Source organism: Phoxinus phoxinus (assembly GCF_949152265.1).
Source record: "Phoxinus phoxinus genome assembly, chromosome: 9".
Taxonomy (NCBI): domain Eukaryota; kingdom Metazoa; phylum Chordata; class Actinopteri; order Cypriniformes; family Leuciscidae; genus Phoxinus; species Phoxinus phoxinus.
Genome location: NC_136884.1, coordinates 12,894,836 through 12,917,595, shown reverse-complemented (window position 1 = coordinate 12,917,595; position 22,760 = coordinate 12,894,836). Strand labels below are relative to the sequence as shown.

Below are 22,760 nucleotides of genomic sequence, written 5' to 3'. Positions count from 1 at the left end.
TGTGGTGATTTCTATAACTACAACACAACATGGGATTTTTTTTTTTTTTTAAGTTTACTCAATGCTACTTTCAAAGGCTGTTTGAAAACGTTTAAGCAAATGCTTATGTTTATATTTATTGAATGTTATATTTAAATGTTATCATATAAATTATCGATAGTTTGACAAATGAACGTATATTATATGAATAATATATAAATAACACTGAGTGTGATTTCTTATTGGCTCAGCAGTGTTTGGGATCCGCCTATGTGCTCATGGCAGAGAGCTTCGGTAAACACCGAAAGTGATGTCGGGAGCGGCAGATTCACGTACTTTCGGTTCATTTCGAGTCGAATATGATTGATCGTGATGTTTTTTTTTTTTTTTAGCTATAATAGTCAGCCAGCTCGATCGTTTCCAGCTCCTAAAGTTCGATGCAGTTCGACCGATTCATTTCAAAGAACCGTTCTAGTTGTAATAGATGTCTGTTGATGTCCAGCGTCTGTGTTCGGCACGTCGATAAACTGGAGCGACTTTAATACATATGTAACCATAACTAGTTCTCAATGTGTTCAGGCAGAAAGTTTGTGCAGTTATTGTCTCTGCTGACGCGTGAAATCAGGCCATTTCCTCAATTTCAGGTCTAGTGTACTTGCTTTCTGCTAAATCTGTGCAGGACAACTTCTCAAGTCACACACATGTTGAAATTAAACCCCACTTTTGACACTCAAAAAGATGTCGTGTCAAGCATTTTGGCGAAAGAGGAGAGAGCGAATATAGGTAAGCGGACTTAAATAATGCTGCACGCGCGTGTTATATAGCCTATATATAAAAAAAATGTTTTAATGTAAACGCAATAATTATTACAATTTAATACAATGTTTATTATATTATAATAACAATTATTATTGTTGTTTATATATTGCTGAATTATTCTTTGTTTATTTTTACTAATTTATAAACGTGTGCAGATGTTCTTGAGCCTCGTATTCTGAGTGTGGAGAGAGACGGAGGTGTCGTGTACTCTTGGAGAGTAAGTTTGGCTATTAGTTGTGTCACTTTAATTTGACAGGTCATGCGCGCGACGTTCCATTCATAGTTCACAATCTGTCGCCAGTCTACAGCACATGAGAGCCCTGCATGCCGTACATACAGGACACAGGAGTCAGACACTGTAGTAAATAAAAAGCATACATGCAAAGTGAATGCCACTGCGTTAACTTACTATTATCTTTTTTTGCTGCTTTTGACTTTTTAAAAGTAATTTTTTAAAACTTAATGATTTCCCAATCACATGTTTAGGGGGCAACAGGAACTACAAGAATCGGGAAATATGATCCTCACAGTACAGAGAATAAGGTACAGAATGGGTTACCATGTTGGAGATGAACATTTGGCCTGTAAATATGTAACTCCAACCATATACAAATGATTATAAACTGAATATAAATGTACAGTGTAATATTCAAATTCAGATCAGTTGCATAAACATAGCCATTAGTATAACCAACTAGCAGTCAGTTAGGGGTTATCAGTCTTACTTTTCGGTATCAAATTAGGCCAACACAGTTATGTACTGAACAGAACAAAATTTGATGACTAACTTGTTAGACTAGTCTTTTTATGCAACTGGGTCCCTGGTATATTAAAAAAATATGATAAACGCACATCTATTCCAGTTTTCATGAATGAAGCTAAGGAAGGATCGTCTAACACACACGTGTGCCTCTTGTGTTCACAGCTCCTCTACACTTTTGACAAGCAGGTGTGTGTCAGCAGCTGCTCTTTAAATAAAGAAGAAACACTCCTGGGTAAGACTGCTTACAAATATACTGTAAATCAGTTTTTTAGCAGACACATGCATCAATGTATTGGTGGTACTTTTTGGGTTTGGGAAGGTGATTACTAATGTGAGCTTTTTTTTGTGCTAGCGGTCAGTCTGTCACAATCCACACAGGGAGAAGGCCGCTTTAAACCAGGTACAGGATATCATTTATAACAGTATATTATTTACTGTTTTAATTGTTATTTATGGCAGGTTTCTCGACAGTGCGAGTATTTCACTCGTATTTGCTACTAAAAATCGATGTGTGTGAATAAAAAAAGTCCCCAGAGGTCCTTAAAGAATTAAATAAAAATCTGTTTTATTGCTACTAAAAATAGATGTGTGTGACAGTGTGAATAAAAAAGTCCCCACAGGTTCAGTTTTATGAAATGCGAGGTCATAAAAAGTAATTATTACAGGCGTTTTATATATCATTTTAAGAGGGCATATACTGTATATGCACACACACGCACATATACGGTTTACCTCCCTCATTTCCATGTTGCACACAGAAAAGTAAAAATATATATTTTTATAATTAAATACACTGTGGGAATACATAAAAATAAATGAAATAATGAATTAAAAGTTGAAAATAATTACATACATTTAAAAATAAAATAATAAATAAAGGAATACAAAAATGAATTTAGGATAATTTAATTATAAATTAGTTATATTTGTTTTATCAAGTCATTTGTTCCCTTTTTAATTTATTTATTAAATGTATTTATTTATCTGTTTATAATTACCGCAGATTTTGGCCTCCATAATACACACACACACACTTTGCACAGTTTAAATTAGGCCTATAAACAATTACATAATTGATAAATACAGTTTAAAGCAGAAACTTCACTGTATTTATTCAAATGGACTCTTAAATACATTCGACTGAACTCCACAATACTGCATTTTTCAGTTATTAGTTACAATTTTAAAAAAAATTATTTGACTCTTTGGCATGATTGACATGAGTTTCTGAAATATTTTTATGGATGGACCATTTGAGGAAGAAGAGGCAGTTGCAGTTTTATACCATTATTTTTTCACTTCCCTTATTGGTTGCTGTGGTAACAGTAATGTAGATTAAATACATGTGGCATAAGGATTTGCCATTTGTGTCTTAAGGAAACCCTAACCCCTTAAAATACATACAAACAGTTTAATTGTAGGCCTATAGGCCCATTCACACCTGGAATGATAACTATAACGAATAATATAACGATTTTAGTGTCCACACCAACGCCTGATATCTTTCTGTTTATTCTAAGTGCATTAGTATCGTTATCGTTAATCTAAATGTATATAAGGGAGTTTAGCAGGATAAAACTACTGAAATCAAGGTGCAGAGATTCGCAGTCACGCCGTCCAGATTATCCTTTAACTCCTGACATCGTTTTCTTTTTCCTTTAGTGTCAAAATGTTTAACACTTCTCATTGAAATACACCCAATCAACAACACAAAGGTCCTGAAAGCAGTGGATTGCAAGGTCAAAGTGCAGGTAATAAACAGCCGTCATGTGAAGTGATGAAAAACACGTTACATAATTCCTTGGCCCAGTGTTGATCACATTGAAATTGTCTTATATTTCCCATGACCCCTTTCTAGTTTCTTTATCCTAAGACATGCCGGACCACCGTACTGGAGAGTCATCTGCTGTTGGCGGCAGAGGATGGCTGTATGTATTGTGAAAATGTTTCAGATACCATAAATATGCTTTATACATTGCTGCTCTATGCCACATTTTGTTCAAGCTACTAGTTTAAAGCTACACTGTGTATTTTTTTTAAGTTGATTCTTAGCAAAAAACACTTTGTTCTTTCAAAATGATATGTGCTCATTAATGTATAATTACTTCTACCAACTAATCAAGTATTCTCGTAAGCGTAGAATCTGCCATTTATAATACATACGGGTGAGCTGCTCGAATGGCGGAAGCCATGTTGTGCCTCCATCTTGAAAATACATTAGCCAAAGAGGGACATACCTGGAAATTCAAGCTTCGCCTTTCGCGTTTTTACTCTCAGTGACACCGAATGCGAAGGGGAGATTACTCGCGACTGCCGGCAGATTTGAAATAATACGTCCATCGTAGGAGTTAAAATGCCCTTGGAATGGGAGGAGCTAGAAAGTAATATTCAGTTGGTAGTCACATACAATTTCACAGCTAGATGGGAGAAAATCCTACACAATGTAGCTTTAAATATATTTATTGTAATTTATCATGAATGTTTATTTTGTTTCTGCAGATGTTGATCTGTACCACATAACTCTGACGAGGCAGGAGGGCTACAGGGTGGTAAGGGCTGCTATGTGACGTGCTGTGGAAGTGATATTCATGATAAAAGGATGTATACTGATTGTATGATACTCGTATGCTATGCATTGAGGAAACACATGTACTTGTGCTGGTTTAAACAGGTGATGCTGAACCCGGAGCGTCTGAGCAGAGAGAGAGTGGCTGAGGAGTTCAGTTGGGTTCAGTGGGACTCGGACACTCAGAGACTCTTCTACCTCACTGCACGGGTCACGATCTCTTTCAGTTCACTTTTTTAGTGTCCCTCGTTATTTGCATTTTGAAGAAGAAACATACATTTTTCCAGTATGTGTAAGCCCTTTTTTTTCTCTCCACCCTATAGGAGAAACACACACTGAAGTGTGTACAGTTTTTCCCCGATCGCAACTTTGAGACCATGGTAAACATTTTTGTGCACTTCTTGGTGTCACATCTGAAGCTTTTTTACTGCTTTATTAATATTTATAATATTTAGAGGAGCTGATTAATTCAAACAAACAAATGCTTGTATGTGCAACAGTTTGAGCTTCCATTGGAGATACCTAAAATTTCTTCTGTCACTTCTGTGAGGTCAGTGACTGAATTTGCAGTTAAAGTCATTATACATAAAAACAGAACCATATGATGGTGACAACCCTATGTAAAAAGAATTAAGCTGTGTCTTTGGTTTGTACAGGTTTGTTAACTTTGGGTACGACCATTATCAGGACCTGAAGAACGAGGGTCTCAGGTTAGAGGTGTTCACCAGCTCATCAGGCAAGTTACTTAGCATGTGCTCTTCAACACTATATCATACTGTGAAATACTAACACATTTACTCCATATTTACCTGTTTTTTCCCCACTTTGTTTATTTATCATTGGATAGAGAGTAAGTTTTCTCAGCTTTTTCGCATATATTGATAATCATAAAGACGCTTCACTTTGTAGATAAAAGCTGGCATATAATCAGTTCCTGATATCGCCTACTGTAAATTGCCAAAATGCATTATATGCTTTAAATCGCTGACATGATTCCTGCTGATCTGCATTTTAGCTGTGTTGGCTTAAGATTTGTGTGTGTGTGTGTGTGTGTCTAATTGATTTGTTTTGAACTGATGTAAGTTGCTGTTCTGAATCTCTGATTGTCTCTGAAAGGAACCATGTGTGTGTGCTACAGCCATCCGGTGCGCTGGCATAAGGACGCCACATACACTATCGCGTTTGTGCACAGAGGTACAACACATCATGCTACAGTGATATAAGCATTCACCTAGATCATTATATAAAGGATTAAATAGACTCTCTTTGATAGGTTGCAGTAAGACGTTCACTGTATCTCTAGAGAAAGGCTCTGCTCCTGCGAATTTGCCAACCGTCCATCCTATCTTCATTCATCTGGGTCAGTGCAGCCATCATCACTCATTGATTTAACCCACAGAAATATATCCAACCCAGTCTGCAATTCTGTCTTTCATTCAAAGAGAGAAAGTCCTTGATCCGAAATAGTGTCATGGGTCATCTTCTTGGTTGTAATGATTTATTTGTTTCAGATTATTATATAGTGGTGTACCTGGCTGATCATTTCCTGCACCTGATCAACTGCAGACAACAAGACCTGCTCTGCTATAGTCTTTTCCTATCAGGTGAGGACTCAGTATTTTCAGTATTTTGTTTTTTGTTGTTGTTGTTGTGTGTATTTTTTTGTTAGGATTAGTTTTTTGTTTTAGTGCTGTTGTTTGTTTTGTTTAAGGTCTTGTTTTGTGTTGTTGTGTTTTGTTTTTTGTTAGGGTTAGTCTTTTGTTTTGTTTAGTGTTTTTGTTTGTCTTAGGTTTTGTTTTGTGTTGTTTTTGATGTTGTGTTTTTTGTTAGGGTTCGTTTTTTGTTTAGTTTAGTTGTTTTTTGTTAGGGTTAGTCTTTTGTTTTTGTTTAATGTTTTTGTTTTTAGTTCGGTTAGTTTTGTTTTGTTTTTGATGTTGTGTTTTTTGTTAGGGTTCGTTCGTTTTTTGTTTTGTTTTGTTTAGTTTTTTATTTAGTTTTTTGTTTAGTTTAGTTTTTTATTTAGTTTTTTGTTAGGGTTCGTTTTTTTTTACTATTACAGTATTATTTTGGAATTTCTGATTATTTTCACTTTTGCATCATTTGGGTAAAACCAGTTGTAATTTAGTTTTACATTACTATTTTTCTTTGTGCTTTTTATTTTGTGTAATGCATGTCAGACTTAGGGCTGACCAATATGAATTCTATATTTAACGGGCTGGCCAATATGAATTCTATATTTAACTTATATTTTGGGGGTTTTTAACTGTAAAATAATATGTCCTTGATACATTTGCTTAAACTGATATTGCAGTACTGATCCATTTCAATGTTTTCTGTGTGTATTACCTTACTCTATGCTCTCTCACAGGGGCAGACGGTCATATTGAAGCACTGGGTTCGGGCTGTGAGGTTGTGAGTATATCTGGCAGCAGGCTGCTGGATGCCCGAGCTGGCAGGATGTACACCGTGGAACTCAACCCTGACTTCTTGCTTGAGCTTCTCAGTTCAGACAGGCCTGAGGCCCAGCGGCTCGCTGCCCTGCACTGCATGCTGGTCTACCTGCAGCCAAATCCTGTGATAGAGCTCAAGGTGAGTGAGAGAGAGATTTGTAACAAGGATATGTGCTGGAAACACATGTGTGATTCTCATTTATCTTTCGGCCCAGATCATAAACTGGATCAGTGAGAATGTCATGAGCTTTGATGCTTTTGATCAGATTCAGGAGTTCATTCTAGGTGAGTGCTTCTGTGTGGACTATGTCTGTTTTGCATGCTAAACTAGTGTTAGAAATAACTGCATTACTCTCATTTCAGCCTCCCTGTACAGAATAAGCTACCAGCAGTGTGTGAGCCTAGATAAGTTGTTGCCATACTCTTGTGTGCTTGAGAAGAAGGTAAACTATGTGTTGTACTTTATTATTTCATGGTGCACTGAGTACTTTATCCCCTCATTAAAAAATGCTTTTACATGACTTACTTAATGTCAAAAACTTAATGTACGCTTTAAAGAAGGTCTTATGTTCCTTTTTTCATTTGTGTCACTTGCATTTCTAGGAGCTTCCTGTGGCTCTGACGGCAATCCCTGGGGTGAAATGCACCCCTGAACTGCTCTGTCAGCCAATAATCAAAGGCAAGGTAAGAGATGCTCTCTAGTCTATAGTCCACATGCATTCATATATTTCATAAAATATAATTTGCATGCTGAACAGGAGGACATGTTTAAAATCACACATCATTTCAGGTGTGGCGGATGTGTTTATGCAGTTTATTTAATTGAGCTGTTAGGATTGTGATAACTGTTTAAATTTAAAGTCAAATTTGATCCAATTTACTTTAATACATGTTCCTGAGCATATCATACACAATTCAATTCACGTATGTAACAGAGGTAAAATGGACTGACAAATAAACTTGAAGAGCAGCAGTTTACCAACTTAACACTAGGTGGCAGGAGAGTCTCAGATCAGTGCTAGCGCAGACAAAGGGGAATCCATATCTAATTCATTAAATCTGCTTGGGAGAGGTGTTAGAGGGAAACACATCAACAGGAAATGTTTGAGTTGTGAAATAGATTTCAACTGTCAGCTGAAACCAAAAATTGATAGTTGTTCATTTAGAATGAAATTGTGCAAACCCCGCCTAAACATTTTCCAGGGCTTCAGTCCAGATCGATTCTTAAGAATTTGGCCTTTATTTGCCAAAAGGGAACACTTAGTTATGCTGCACTGCTTTGTCTATGAAAAATCTGTTTTTGCAAATCTTTTTTTGTGATCATGTTGTTATTGTGGTTGAAGGCTAAAAGCCTGCAGGGTTACTGGGAGGAGCTACAGCATGTTTTGGAAAGGATGAGGTACTTCGAGGCGGTACCGAGCCCACGCTTCAGGACCAATCTGATTAAGGAGGACTGGATCCGATTTCAGGCTGCTATGGTGAGACCACACATTACGCATCAGGACATAGACAAAGCATTTGAATGCATCTGAAGTGACCCAGAATCTGTTAAACGTCACTAAAATGTGTTATTTCTGAAAACTGATTGGAACTGATCGAAGCCATAGCACAAGCATTCATTTCACACACACACACACACACATTCACAAAAATCCCTAATGGAGCATGTAAATGGAGAAAGACATTCTTTACAGATAATTTATTTTTTAAACTAAATCCAGATTGAATGTTTAACAAAAGTCATTTGCATTCATGTGAAATTTAATCATCTGTCGAGCTCAAAAAGTGAAATATTACCCATGGGTGAAATCCCATCATTTATAGGAAATGTGAACACCAGTTGAAGACGGCAAAAACATCTTGAAACATTAAATTATGGCTACATTGGGAAAGTTGTTTTATTATTGAATTACAGCATTATTTGCATGATGTTTTTGAGAAATATAGAAGTTTAAAAAATATACAATTCAAATAAATTGCAGAACCCAATAATTACACATATGATTTTGATTTATATTTTATTAATTTTGACAAAAAAAAAAAAAATGTATTGACTGCCCTAGTATATTTTATATATTGAATAGGTTTATACATTTATATATTTTCAAAAACTATCATAAGCAATGTATATTATATATCTATATTGTCATAAATATAAATGATTGATAATTAAAAGTTTCAATAAACATTATATTATAAAGGAAATTCATTTAGTGCCATCCTTATAGTAAAAAAAAAGTGCCTATTATTGACTGGTCAGAACCTAGGATTATAGCCTACTAGAACTCTGTTTTTTGTTATTGCTGCAGAACTCGGAGAAGAAGAAATCTCCCCACTCTTATCGCCAGATTGAGGAGAACACAAAAAAGTGGGTGGAGTTCAGCATGCACTGAATGCTATGTGCATGGGAAAGCAAGAAGAGCATGTTATTCTTTCAAAACAGAGTAACCCAGTTTAAAGCAAGACCATTTTTCAGTACATCTAATAATTTTCCTATGTAAAATGAGCTCCGGAAATAGCTTTTTTATATCTTATCTATCTGAGCTGAGTGTGTTTGTTGTTGATGTTTGATCAGACTGAGGCAAATGAAACGCAGCTTGATGCAATTTAAATGTCTCTTTTCCTGTTTGTGTCTTATATGCAGAGTTCTGTCCATGGTGGACACCTGGCGTTTGGGTTAGTGAAACTTTTTTTTTAAATGGCCAGTCGTGTCAACAAAAGTACACTTGTGAGAATATTATTCCCTGTTAAAAAAAATCCTGGAAATATTTCAGACTTTTACGGAAAGTCCCAATGACTGGAGTTTCAGGGTCACATTCTCTGTTTTGAATGTAATCGGTCTCCAGGTTTATGCGAAAGTTAATCAAGAACCTTGTTAAAAAACGAGGGAAATGGGAGGAGGAATTCCATAGTGTTATATAAGAGTGATTACAGTACCTCCTCCCTACTCACAAAACACACACACACACACACACACACACACAAGACAAATCTACTGTGTTATCTGAATACCTTTCAGTGCAGAATGTTTCTTTCACTTAAAAAAGCTTTTTTCACCACAAAGCTTATTTTTCAGTTCCTACAAATAGAATATAAATGAAAATCTGTCATCATTTACTGATCCTCGTGTTGGTCCAAACCTGTATGACTTTCTTTCATCTGTGGAACACTAAAGAAGATACTTTGGAGAATGTTTACGCTGCTCCAAGAAAAAGAGTCCATGTTAAATGAGCGCTTGGATGAAAGCTGTATGGGTTTGAAATCACATGAAGTGAGTAAATAATGACAGGTTTGTGTAAACTACACTCTCAATTCCCCGCTCACCTTCTTTCTGTGCTTTCAGATAGGCGCGTGGTTCCACTGTTTCAGGAGGAAGACCAACAGCAGAGGGTGCTGGTGGGCCTGGTGAGTGGTGAGCCTGTCAGTTGTCCAGCAGTGGCCAGCTGTGACTCTCCACACAAAATAAGCTGACATGTCATAGGTCAAAGAAGCTGAAATCAGAGTCAATAGACAATACTAGATCAAACCATGAGAATGACAGTGAGGATAAATCCTAAAAGCCCTAATCACATGGAGATTTTTCCTTAAAATGTTAATGTGAGTGCAGTAGTCCTCAAGATGTATTATTCTTATACAGACCACTCACTCCAAATCTAAAATGGACCAAAATAAGAAGCGAGTCATCCATTTGGATAAATCCTTTTTTGGGCTTAATTTGCAGTGTTCACTGGTTTAAATGGACCAGCTTTATTATTTATATATGTACACATTTCATTTCAAATGAAATAGTTTTAGTTTATTGTACAGGTTTCTGGAATTCGTGACTCTGATGAGTCATTCTGCAGTCAAATATCTTTGTATGATGACTGCTAAACTGCATAATTGTGTCAACCAATTTCTTTAATAGCTTTGCTAGATTCGTGTCACTTGAATCAATTGGTGTTCTTAAGTATTCTAAATGTAATATTTTTGTTTGATTTAAATATTAGCTCAGTACTCAGATAATAGGCAGTGCAACAATTCCTGCTCTTGTCAGCTATGTTTTAAGTTTTGGCAATAATGACCAGCATCTGTACATTCACTTTTTTACATCTTAATTTGTCAAGCATTATATTACATTTTAACGATACTATTATATTGCAATTTTGAAGCCTGTGTTTAAAATAGGCTTAAATTACGGTTTTGACTTTGTTCTCAAGGTTTATATATTTGTCTTTTTCAGATGGTGGACAAACTCCGAGAACACTTGAACAGACATTTATCACGACTGGGGAAGAAAAAGATTGATTTGCTGGTGGTGAATTATGCTGCAAAGCTGGTATGTGTTTGTGCTCTTACATCATTACGCTAGAGATCTCTCGCAGACGCAGTACACGTGTTAGCAATTGCCAACTGCGAGACAAAAATCCTCTGTCGACACAAAACCGTGCTGAACCTTAAAGGAATACTCCACTTTTTTTTGGAAATAGGCTCATTTTCCAACTCCCCTAGAGTTAAACAGTTGAGTTTTACCGTTTTCGAATCCATTCAGCCGATCTCCGGGTCTGGCGGTAGCACTTTTAGCATAGCTTAGCATAGATCATTGAATCTGATTAGACCGTTAGCATCTCTCTCAAAAAAATGACCAAAGAGTTTCGATATTTTTGCTATTTAAAACTTGACTTTTCTGTAGTTACATCGTGTACTAAGACCAGGCCAATATGACTAGGAACTATACTCTCATTCCTGCGTAATAATCAATGAGCTGTGCTGCCGTACCAGCAGGCGCAATGATATTACGCAGCGCCTGAAAATAGTCCCCAGCCAGGTAACTTCCAACGTGACCGGCACTAAGTTTGTAATATCATTGTGCCTGCTTGGTACGGCAGCACAGTTCCTTGATTATTACGCAGGAATGAGAGTGTAGTTCCTAGTCATATTGGCCTAGAAAATTAAATCGCAACTTTTAATTTTCTGTCGGTCTTACTACAAGATGTAACTACAGAAGAGTCAAGTTTTAAATAGCAAAAATATTGAAACTCTTTGGTCATGTTTTTGACAGAGATGCTAACGGTCTAATCAGATTCAATGATCTATACTAAGCTATGCTAAAAGTGCTACCGCCAGACCCGGAGATCGGCTGAATGGATTCGAAAACGATAAAACTCAACTGTTTAACTCTAGGGGAGTTGGAAAATGAGCCTATTTCCAAAAAAAGTGGAGTGTTCCTTTAAGCCAAGCGCACTCTACAAGACTAAAGCTTGTGGCCTTTTCTGTGAGTAGTTTGCAACAAGAAGTTCCAGATTAATTAATACACCTTGTCTACTATTAGATTGTAAAGTGCGGGCTAAAATTTGTCTTTAAGGGTGATGACCTTCTATCTTGTAGTGTGCACTTGGAACTTGCACTTGGTGTTTGATGAACTCTTTTCCTTTTGCCAAAACATAGTTATCTCTCTCCTGCTGGGAATATTGGAACCCCATAATGTGCTGCCCTTCTATTACGTTAGGGAAGAAAAGTTCAAGATATGCACCATATATCTGTTTCCACCAAATTCGGGAGACCAGAGGGGAAGCAGATGGACGTTTAATGGTTTTTCCTGTTTTCTGATCAGGGCGAGCATGAGGATGTGAGAAGCCATGCGTGATCTGCCTAGTGTAAGCGCATGTTAGAGTTAGTTAACTTGCTCAAGTGAAACTAAAGTGAGCAGGGGTGGTGCTCGTGAATTTGTGCTCTCCATGAAAACAGGATGGGAAAGTGAGTCAGATTGTCCAGTACACTCTCTGACAGTCACTTGAGGACAGCAAGAGTGTATTTCCACTAAACATCCTCATAGATTCTTAGTAGCTTAATGGGGATGGGTGTGGTTTTCAATCTGCTTTTTGTCTAAAGTATTTTTAGTAATATATGGCTGTATTCTCTGTTTAGCTGGAACTGGTCTGGCATGTGTTGGAATTGGTATGGCAGAAGCTGAAGTTGGGCCCCTGGGTGCTCTGCATGTACGTGTAACTATCCATGTTTTACTTCCTCAATGAGAGTGCTTGATTGCTTGAATCTAAAGCCTTTGATTCTTGTTTCTGTTCTAGTGAGCAGCAGGGCAGTTCAGAAGAGTGGGCGATGTTTCATGTGATGTTTCGCATTCTGGAAGCAACTAAAGGGCTCTGTCTCCCACTCCCTCCAGGTAAGAGGAAGCCTGATTCTGACTACATTTCGAAAACAGCTCCAAAACCTAGTTTTGTCTACTACCTACATAAAAAAAGATGCCTATTAAGACAGAATCCTAACTGGACCTCATAAGTGACACTCTAAATTGGATGGAACTCGCACAAATATCCCTCCTAACACATGAAGAGACTCAAATCACAATTTATTCCAATAGAGTTTGACGTTAGCATGTTACTATGCTGAAAACACAATACACTATTATTCATAAAAATGCATAAGAAATATTGGACAAAAAAACTCATGAATACTTCTCCGTATTTAATTAAATAAAAGTATATTAGCCACATCCAAAATCGCATACTGTCTAAATAGGTACTACATTTGATTTGGATCTTACATATGCTACCAGCTTATGTTCTTTATCAGGGGGGTGTCCAAACTCTGTCCTTGAGGGTCAGTGTCCTGCAGAGTTTAGCGCCAACTTGCCTCAACACACCTGCCTGGAAGCTTCTAGTATGGCCCTGTCCCAAATGGCACACTTCATATGCACTTTTGGTCATGTGGACTTACAATGGCTGCTGCGTGCACGTGTCTGTTAAGTCCGTGAGACCATAGGGTGTCCCATTTGTCATTGTAGCTCTCAGAAGGGTGCTCTGCGGTCGATTTGCGCCCTCGATGCGCAGTTTTGCCGAGCCTGCACTGATGCGGACTCCACAGCAGACTTCTTCCCGACAGTCAAAGCACCGTTACGTCGCGAAAGTGCGGACTCAGAGGAAGACCGCGAGTGCTTAGGGTGCCATTTGGGACAGGGCCTATGAATATGGTATGACCTTGATTAGCTGGTTCAGGTATGTTTGATTGGGGTTGGTTGGAGCTAAAGTCTGCAGGACAGTGGCCTTCCAGGAGCAGGATTGGACACCCCTGTTCTATATAGTATGAATGTAATCCGGGCATACTACATCTGCCATGTTGTCACTGTCATGTAACCTGTCAAACTGGTCATCAGATGCGCACTTCAGAATCTGGGCAGAAGTATTAGGTCGTCCCGTTACTTTTCGTCCACTTTTATTTGAATAGCATTGATTCTGACATGCTACTCATTTCACATACTACTTTTCGCTTACTACATAGTAGGGAAGTAGGCATATTTGAATGCAGGTATAGACAAATTGACAGGCAGGTATTGTACAAATTCTTGAACCTCGTTTGCAATTCTAGCTCAATTTTTCCCATTGGGCTTGGTTTACTGCTTTCTCTACAAAACGATTCTGCATTAGATTCTTTGCATAATTAAGAGTCTTGAATGCTGTCTATGTAGGCTGCTCACTGGGTTTTACAGAGCTAATGTTCTTATACACTAATAAAAAGGGAGCTGCTGTGTTTTCTTTCCATGTTTATACACTTTTAGAGATTGTTTAATGTTGTCAAAAGGAAAAAGAGAACCTTTAGTTCTCCTATGCCTGGCCAAAGACATTTGAACCCTCTGAAGATTAGTCAAATGAGCACCTCTCCAAAATCTAAATGAATTCTATGTAGTTTAGCTGCTGGGTGTGTCTGATTTGACAGATTCTACGACCCAGTGAGGAAAAAAAGCTGTTTCTGAAATTTGAAGTGTGCCAGATCTGTGTGGGTGGATCCACCCTTTGACACGAATGCTTTGGCCTGGGCTCAGACCCGTCTGGAAGATTATTAGGATAGAAATCATTGACTAGTTCAGTTCTGTCCATCACATAACTGGTTAAACTAGTTAAATCAAAAAAGTGGTTTATTATGTATGCATTTGTTCATAGGTTATTCTACACTGTTAAGTGTCCTCGGAGTCCGTTGTCTCCCACGGCACACTTTCCTCCAGTATGTGGACCACGGCCTTCTTCAGCTCACAGAACCATTTGTTTCACGCCTTATGACAGGTACTAATTTAAACACACACATTTTAATATATCATGTTCTTAAAAGCTGTCTATTTATATATTGTGTACATATATACAATAGTTCGACTTTACCTGTCACCTATGAACTTTCTCCTACAGCATATTCGTGGTCTCTATTAAGGACTCCAAATAGGCAGAAACATACCCCTGACCTAGAGAAAATTAGTTAGATTTGAATAGATTTGAGTGCTTTCATAAAAAAATGTGTCCATTATTAAAAAAACAAGGGTCATTTAGGAGCCAGTGCTTTATTTTAAGAACGATTTTACAGTATGTTTTCTCTCTCTCTCTTTCTGTCTATCTACCTCATGACAGGTTTAGACAACAGTGAAGCCAATGAGCAGCTGAAGTTCAGTATATTGAAGAGACTTCCAGAGGTAACCCTACTTGACTCTTCTCTTGAAATATTTGTCTTGTAAAGTCCTGGTTCGCCTTTCCTCACTTTCCAGTCACAGAGTGGAGCTGCTCTCGGAGATGCCAATTATTATCCTGTGTAGAAGAAAAGGAATGTGAGCATGTTTGTGGTTGTGTTTTGGGTCACAGCATATGCTTGGGCTTCAGTCTTTGTTTTCTAGTCTCAAGGCAGCCAAGTGTGAAAGTGCGGCAGGTGTATTAGAAAAAAACAAGCCAATTTCCAGCTTAGTCTTGCTGTTTTCCATGGTAGTGCAGTCATCCATTCTGAATTCCAACCTCTTCCCTTTGTTTTGGAAACATTTTGGTTCCTAGGGTTATTTTGAATGATTCAACAGTGCATGTTATTCCAAAGAATCAAAATTTCTCTCAGGAATCTTTTATCAAAATGTAATATAAATTACTCTGGGCCAGGAAAATATTAACCAATTGCCAAACAGTTACAGCAATGCAGCTTTTCTAAAATGTTGACAGTAGTTAACAGTATTTAAATGCCAGAAAACGTTAATGTGATAAAGGTTACAGCAATAATGGCAAATAACTTTAGATCTAAAAAAAAAAACCTCCTCAAAAGTTGGTGCCGGCTGTGCCATTCTGGTATAGAACTCACACTTTTCATAATCAGATCAGTTCCTGAAGTCCCGCCTAACATTTTCGCTCAATTAATATTCTTTTTTAATCACAAATGTCACATTATGGAAGTAAAATGGCTTGTGAATGCTATTTGATGTTGATATTATGTTTTTGTAATTAGCATATAGAGCAGAAAGTGAGCCAGCGGTGGGATCACCCCATCACCTCTGCGGGCATCTCCAGAGAATACGTCAGGACTCTGTTGGACAAATACTCAGAGAGCAGGGTAAATATTGCAAGGGCTGTCTTTTTCTTTTCTTTTTTTAACACAACTGCATGAAAGAGGTTTGAATATCTGCCAAACAACTGAAACTAATACTTGGATGACACGGCTTATTAGACTTGACGCTGAATGAAATATTACGACTGACTGCTGTTCAGACATTGTATATTTTCCTGAACATAGAATAAAATGTTTTAATTCTTAGGAATCTGAATCATTATCTTGGCTCTTTGATCAGAGCAAATGCTCCCATGTTTACCAGCTAAACACATGCTTTTTTTTAGGACTCTGTACTGTTGGACAATGGCAAGTCAAGTTTCTATCCTGACTTTCTGCCTCTAAACTACCTCGCCAAGATTCTCTCGAACAGGGAGGAACAAGGTACATGGTTTCAGAGATAAGTTCATAAAATAATATGTTCTGGGTTAGTAAATGTTCTTATTTACTGTAAGGTAATGATCGTGTGGGTGTTGTATTTCAGCTCCGAACCCTTTTGAAGAGCAGGAGAATGTGGATGTCAGGTTTGTGGAGGAGACGGCCTTAAAGCAGACTCTAATCAAGCTGGGCTTCGAAGTCAAGTAAAAACAGCCAAGTACAAAACTAAAAAGTAGTAAAAACAGAAACATGGGAAATTAGGGGGAAAAGTGCCCCTGGCCAAAGTACAAAGCTTGGTTCATTTAGGTGACTGTAGTAATGTAATAAATTTCAGTTTTGGGGAAGTCATACAAGAAACTGAAGCACAAAATCAAGCTGTTGACCAAAGATTATTTCCTGGCTGTCAGTCTGCTCTTTAAATATCACATTTTAGTATCCATGTGGTCACGAGCTGACTCTACTGATGCTAATACGTATGCGGAATGTTATGCACTTTTCTACGCACACAATGGAAGAGGACCAAGAAAAGACACATAAAGGGATTTTTTTTCTCCAGATGTTGTATGGAGTCAAGTGGGTTCATCTGTAAATATTTTACAAACAAGAAATAAAAAAAATCATATATTCTCTGGACTCTTCATTTTGCAAAATAATATCCTTCTTGTCGATAGTAATTTCCTGAGAGCTTATTTTAGATTGCTGCCTGTATGTTTGCAATTATGCTGTTGAGCCTCTAAGGCATGGTATTCACTTTGTAGCTGTTTTTAGATGGTTATTGGTTACTTTTCTATAAAGTGTATGAAAACCACTTTATTAATGAAGTTGGTTATTAAGCTACAGCTGTGTCTAGATCAGGGGTTGTTGAAATACTAATGTATAAAACCATCTAAATGATTTGGCTAAAGATTAGCCATGCGATTATTAAGCGAAGCATTTTCTTGCCTCCAAATAGAGGACACTATTACAAATGCAACTATTAAATGCTGGAAATTATTTCTTTTCAACATTCTGAATATAATTTTTTTTAAGCTGGTTTATAGATAGGGAGGGAGGGGTGCGCATTTTAAATTATATTCATATTTTATTTTACATCGAAATTGTCCACATTCCTATTTTGAAATGGGGCCTGTGCATATGTGTGTGTGATATATATATATATATATATATACACTGTAGGATGCACAATGATGAACAAAAATAGTAGATTTTTTTGGATGAATAAGACTCTTTAAACCACTTAAACAATTCCACTAAATGTCCCATTTGGTTCTGTGATAAACTTCCCTGTATAATTCAGCTGTGCGTGGCTCCAGAGGGCATAGTATCATGTCTAACTCCTCTCCCACCCATCAGCTCTGGCAGATCTTAAAAGAATCTCTTGGAATTCCCAGCATGCCTCCAGCAGAAGCTTCATTGCATTGGCTGCTAAGCTTAGAAATTAGACCCATATGACAAACAAGTCTCATGTTAACATCACTAGTTCTGAGGAAATGGACCAGATTCCTCAGAAATAGGAACACATATGGTGCTCTAATTTTATATCTGTAAGCATCATCAATTTGCAAGTGAGACTTACGCTAGATCTCAATAGGTTTGGATTTTGGTTTGCGGATATGACGAATGTTGGCACCAGGTTCGGAGGGTTTAAAGGGGGCCAGGACTCCATAGTGTTTGGGCACTGGCAAAGGATCATCAGTTGGGATGTAAGCATTGGGTCGAAGCTCAGCTGTGGTGTAAACACCGTTTGGAAGCTGGTTCCACTCGTCTTCCTCAGCCATCTAACAAACATAAACAGAAATACATTCGTATCACACAAACGTGATGTTAATAGCCGTGTGGTTGAAATATTTACCTATATAATTCAATTAAAATAGGATTCAACTATCATTTTAAGGTTTAACAGAAACTGAGAGACATCAGTGCTTTAGCACAGACCTGATCCGACACATTGACCTTATAGGATGAATTTACATTAACCAATTGTGACCGAGAAGGTCATATGAGGTCAAATCTCATGAAAACACACTGTAAGATTTGAGTCATTTGTGCCTGTAGTGTGTGTTTAATTTGTTTTATGTCTCTTTGATGGCATTTGGAGGCTTACCCTGGCTTTTTTCTCTGCGTCTGCCTGGCGTCTGTGCTGATCTCGAAGGTAACGCAACCACTCGTTCTCTATGTTGTCTGAGGGAGGCAGGCCCTGCTCCACACGCCTCTGACACAAGTCCAGCTGAAGTTCCTTTTCTTTCATCTGCTGCTCTAGGGTCATACACTCCGCCTGCCGCATGGACAGCTCCGCTACCACTGCCATCATTTTATGAGTGCGCTCCCTGATTTGAGCCTGCAGCTCATTCACCTAAAACACCAACACACTGTAAATGAGTTTAATACAACTACTGGCTACATGACCTTCTTTATTTACAGTAACACAGTACATGCGTTTGACGTTTAGTTAAGCTGAAGGATTGGTTAAAGAGCAAGAGAGCTTGCTATGGTTCATTACTGGGGGGAACTGATGTTTTTTTGGAGATAATGAGGTCTGCATGGTGTTAAGGCATCAGGTATTTTTTTCTCTTCTTGTTGGTCACCAATGTAAATTATTGGTCCTGAAGCAAAACTAGTCTAGGACTGATCTAAACCAACCATGTTGCTGAGCTGTGTGTTAGAGTAAATGTGTGAACTTACTTTCTTAGCCAGATGGAGCGTGTCTTCTTTACCATTCTCAGCTTTGATTTGGATGCGCTGAGAAAGGCGTGTAACCTGCTCATACACAAGCTCCATTTCCAAGAGCTGAGCCTCTTTATCTACCAGCTGCACCTCGAACTAAACACACACACACACCAGTGAGCAAAATTTGTACCTACTGTATATGAGTGCATATTTTTCTAACCATATAAAACCGATCTGTGTAGTCATTTTATGGAAGATAACAAATCTGTTATCTATACCTGTTCAATCTTCTCGATGAGCTCCTCAGGAGATGCATCTTCTCCACTATGTTTTCTTTCACTGTAATGGTCCACACTTCCAGTCACTTCTAGACTGGTCAGTCTGTCTTTCGTCTCAGACAGCTATAGCATAGAAAAACAAACAAATCAGGACACCATTAAAACAGTGGACTCATTTAAAGCCCTTATGCTCTCATTACACAGATGTAAAGGCTGCATAAATAAACATGTCTGTTTATTTGTGTGTTTGTGTCTCTCTGAGAGTCATTTAGCTGGTTTGATGGCGTCAGGCTGGCGGCAAATGTGTCATTTTGCTCTTCAGTCACTACAGACTGTATTGTGGGGCTTCAGAGCTATGTCACAACAGAGGAATCATCTGGTGCCAACATGTTTGTTGAACTTATTTGAGGGCCAAATGGTTTTTAATGTCTTCACTAACATAAAGCCGATGTAATTGGATAAAGGATTGTTAACTGATGTCTTAAATCATTTGCTTATACTGTACATCATAATCTAAAAATGCCCGCTGGCTATAGAACTTCTGGTTAGGACAAAAGCTTTTATTGTCTCTTAGGTCATGGCAGGTGTTAAGCATCTCAGAAAAGCTGAAACATTGAGCTAGATGTCTATGATCTGGGAGAGATATATAATATTAGTGCTATGTGAGACTACAGCCAGGAAGTGCAACACACAAGCCAACAGACCAACATGAAACATATTGCCATGACAGGCCAAGGGCTGGAGTTAAAGGTCATCATTTAGTTCTCTGCAAAAAAAAAAAAATCTTAATCCTTTGTTTCTGCTTGGCGGTTTCCCTGGCATTCCATGAAGAGTAGGATGACTTGTTCAAGTACAGGACATTTTGTGATACCCAGTAAGAATTGAAAGGTCATCACATGTCTGTGCCTACGCAGAAAAATATTTCTTACCTATTATTTCTTCCCATTTTGATGTGTTGAACAGCTAGTCCAACAAGTTTTTTTCTTTGTCAAATTTGCTGCAAAGTTCATTAAAATACCATTCTAAGGTTTGAGATCAGAAAGATTTTTTTCATGCTTTTGAAAGAAAGCTCTTATTCTTACGAGAGTTTATTTGATCAAAAATATGGTAAAAACAGAAATATTGTCACGTGATCCATTTGAAATCATTCTAATATGCTGATTTGTTGCTCAAGAAACATTTCTTATTATTGTTACAGTTGAAATCAGTTGATCTAAAATTTAAGTGTTTATTTGGTCTGCTCTAGTAGATGTTGATATGAAGAGACTCTGTAGATTAAACACAGAAGGTTATAAAACTCCAGGATGGTTTATTTCACTTTTATCTCTTTCAAAGGGAACTATAAATGGTAAAAAGAACACATCTGTGGGTAGGGCACCATTGGCACCTTAGAGGGGAATCTAACCTTTACTTACATTCTACTGCATTATAGTGTGTTCGTTTACTCAATGTTTATATTGTTGGACCTTCTTTTTGATTCATGTATCTATGACAGATCGTCTCTTTGGCTTCTTCTCCCAATCTCATGCAAAAGTTGGCAGACCCAACTCTGAGAAGCCTGTAATTTTATTTTTATTTTATTCAGATAGAGGTTGCACAGTGATTTCAGAACTGGGTTTCAGGTACCTGTATTTGTAATAAGATGCTCTCTTCCTCCAGGGTCCGTTTGATTGACAACTGTTTCTTCTGCAGGTTGGTCTGTCTTTCTAGTTCTTTCTGTTTCATTTTCAGGGCGCTGATATTATCCTCCATGTTCTGTATCTCTAGGTTTCTTTTTTCAATCATTTTAACCAGCACATTTAGCCTCTCGTAGAAAACACACAATTCCTGCTCTCTTTTTGAAAGCTGCACATCCCTGGCAACACAAACACACAACATACAAAGTTATGCTGCAAATGCAAGTCCAGACTATCTGTAAACTTCACCTAAACTCTCTCTCACCGCTTGTTGTGTTCTTCCAATGCGGCTTCATAGCTCTTGCAAATACGCAACCGGTTTTCCTCCAGCATGTCGATTGTGTACGTGAGCTTGCTGAGGTTCAATTTCTGTTCCTCTCGTTTCTGGTTCATTTCCTGCTGAAACTTTAACACCCATATGCGTTCATCCTTCATATGGTCTCTGACCTTTAAGCTTTGAGAGTGCAGTAGATTGGACTTTTGCAGCAACCTAGAGTGAAACCAAGCAACACAAGATTTCTAAAGGCGCTGTCACATTAGTGAAATTTTGGAGAAATTTAATGGCCCAAAAAGGTAAATTTTCTATTCTCAATAGTATAGCGATGTATGACGATCAATGGGGTGAATCCGCGTGGCGTGACCAACATTAACCATTGCAAAATCTGCATTGGGAAATATTTCGCTGTCACACACCTTAATCTGTTCTCATGGTAACTCTGTTATGGAAACTTTATCTGGTAACCCTTTACAATAAGATTACAATAAGATCACCATTGTTAATTTATTAATTAAATAACATGAATCAATGCTGAAAAAAATTTATTTTTACAGCATTTATTATGAACCTTTGTTAACAATGTTGGGGAAAGTTACTTTTAAAAGTAGGCTAATGCGTTACAACATTGCGTTACTCCCTAAAAAGTAACTGATTGCATTACTTACAGTAGTTAAGTTTTATGGAATGTAATGTGTCACTTTACTCGTTACTTGAAAAAAGTAATCAGATTATGTAACTTTGATTTATAAAACGCTACCCCAACACTGTTTGTAGCAGGCATGTAACTTTATAGCTACGGTACTTGTCTTTGTCGATAGCAGTCGATTGCAGAGTCTTATGATTTTCTTCCAGGTTAGCCAGCTTCTCTTCCATCTCTGCCAGGTTCTGGTTTGAGATGTGGATCAGGCTCAGGTATTTGTTCCGCTCAGCCTTGGTGACTTCATACAGCTGAGCAAACACACCTAGCCTGGTGAGGGTAAGATTGGATTTAAGAATGCATTTACTGAGCAGACTATAGGCTAACAAAGTGGATTCGTTCTAAATCAGGTAAAAGAGCCAGTGATTTTCTGTTTGAATAATAGGAAAAATAGACATAATAAAAAGAAAAAATTAAGTATTTTGCTTGTATTTTAGTTCAATTTCATCCCATATATACAGTTCATGCAAATCACCAGTAAGTACCTTGACTGGGTCTCTTGAGTCTGTTTCAAGTGTTCTTGAAGAGCCATTCCTTTCCCTTGCAGATCTTGTTTGGAGCGCTTATATTTTAGCTGCAACGATATTCATATCAATCACTAAACATTAAGAACTAGTTTACTCAACCTCATGTTGTTCCAAACCAGCATGAGAAAAAGACAGAGGGCCCTATTTTAACGATCTGAAACGTAAGTGTCAAACGCGAAATGCAAGTAAATTTGTGGGCGGATCTCGAAGCAAATCTAAAATTTGGTCTGAAGTAGCTACATTATAGGTGTGGTTTGAGCGTAACGTGCAATAAACCAATCAGAGCGTCATCTCACATTCCATTTAAGAGCAGGCGCGCTTGTTCCATGGCGGATTGCTATTAT

General features: G+C 37.7%; 2 protein-coding genes across 5 annotated transcripts in view; one reads left to right on the top strand and one right to left on the bottom strand.

The window, feature by feature from the left end:
* Positions 1 to 251: 251 nt before the first annotated feature.
* Positions 252 to 16,933, top strand: gsap (gamma-secretase activating protein). Its single transcript, XM_079623460.1, has 31 exons — positions 252 to 762; positions 954 to 1,015; positions 1,285 to 1,341; positions 1,724 to 1,793; positions 1,914 to 1,961; positions 3,224 to 3,312; positions 3,420 to 3,489; positions 4,061 to 4,110; positions 4,233 to 4,337; positions 4,451 to 4,507; positions 4,628 to 4,677; positions 4,784 to 4,863; positions 5,244 to 5,321; positions 5,401 to 5,487; positions 5,639 to 5,731; positions 6,496 to 6,716; positions 6,793 to 6,862; positions 6,941 to 7,020; positions 7,181 to 7,261; positions 7,921 to 8,055; positions 8,887 to 8,945; positions 9,222 to 9,253; positions 9,921 to 9,982; positions 10,800 to 10,895; positions 12,485 to 12,555; positions 12,643 to 12,737; positions 14,512 to 14,631; positions 14,968 to 15,029; positions 15,818 to 15,922; positions 16,204 to 16,300; positions 16,401 to 16,933. The coding sequence occupies exons 1-31, from the start codon at positions 681 to 683 to the stop codon at positions 16,499 to 16,501; spliced, it is 2,565 nt and encodes an 854-aa protein (XP_079479586.1). The 5' UTR covers positions 252 to 680; the 3' UTR covers positions 16,502 to 16,933.
* ccdc146 (coiled-coil domain containing 146) overlaps positions 14,627 to 22,760 on the bottom strand; it is a 23,175-nt gene continuing 15,041 nt past the window's right edge. For all 4 annotated transcript variants that reach the window (XM_079623456.1, XM_079623459.1, XM_079623457.1 and 1 more), the window contains 9 exons: positions 22,375 to 22,463; positions 21,995 to 22,159; positions 21,181 to 21,405; positions 20,866 to 21,094; positions 19,240 to 19,362; positions 18,977 to 19,114; positions 18,399 to 18,647; positions 17,871 to 18,072; positions 14,627 to 15,141 (listed from right to left, as the gene is read on the bottom strand). In XM_079623456.1, coding sequence (XP_079479582.1) covers positions 17,872 to 18,072; positions 18,399 to 18,647; positions 18,977 to 19,114; positions 19,240 to 19,362; positions 20,866 to 21,094; positions 21,181 to 21,405; positions 21,995 to 22,159; positions 22,375 to 22,463 — 1,419 coding nt within the window. In that variant the 3' untranslated portion in view covers positions 14,627 to 15,141; position 17,871. The remainder of the gene's footprint in view (positions 15,142 to 17,870; positions 18,073 to 18,398; positions 18,648 to 18,976; positions 19,115 to 19,239; positions 19,363 to 20,865; positions 21,095 to 21,180; positions 21,406 to 21,994; positions 22,160 to 22,374; positions 22,464 to 22,760) is intronic.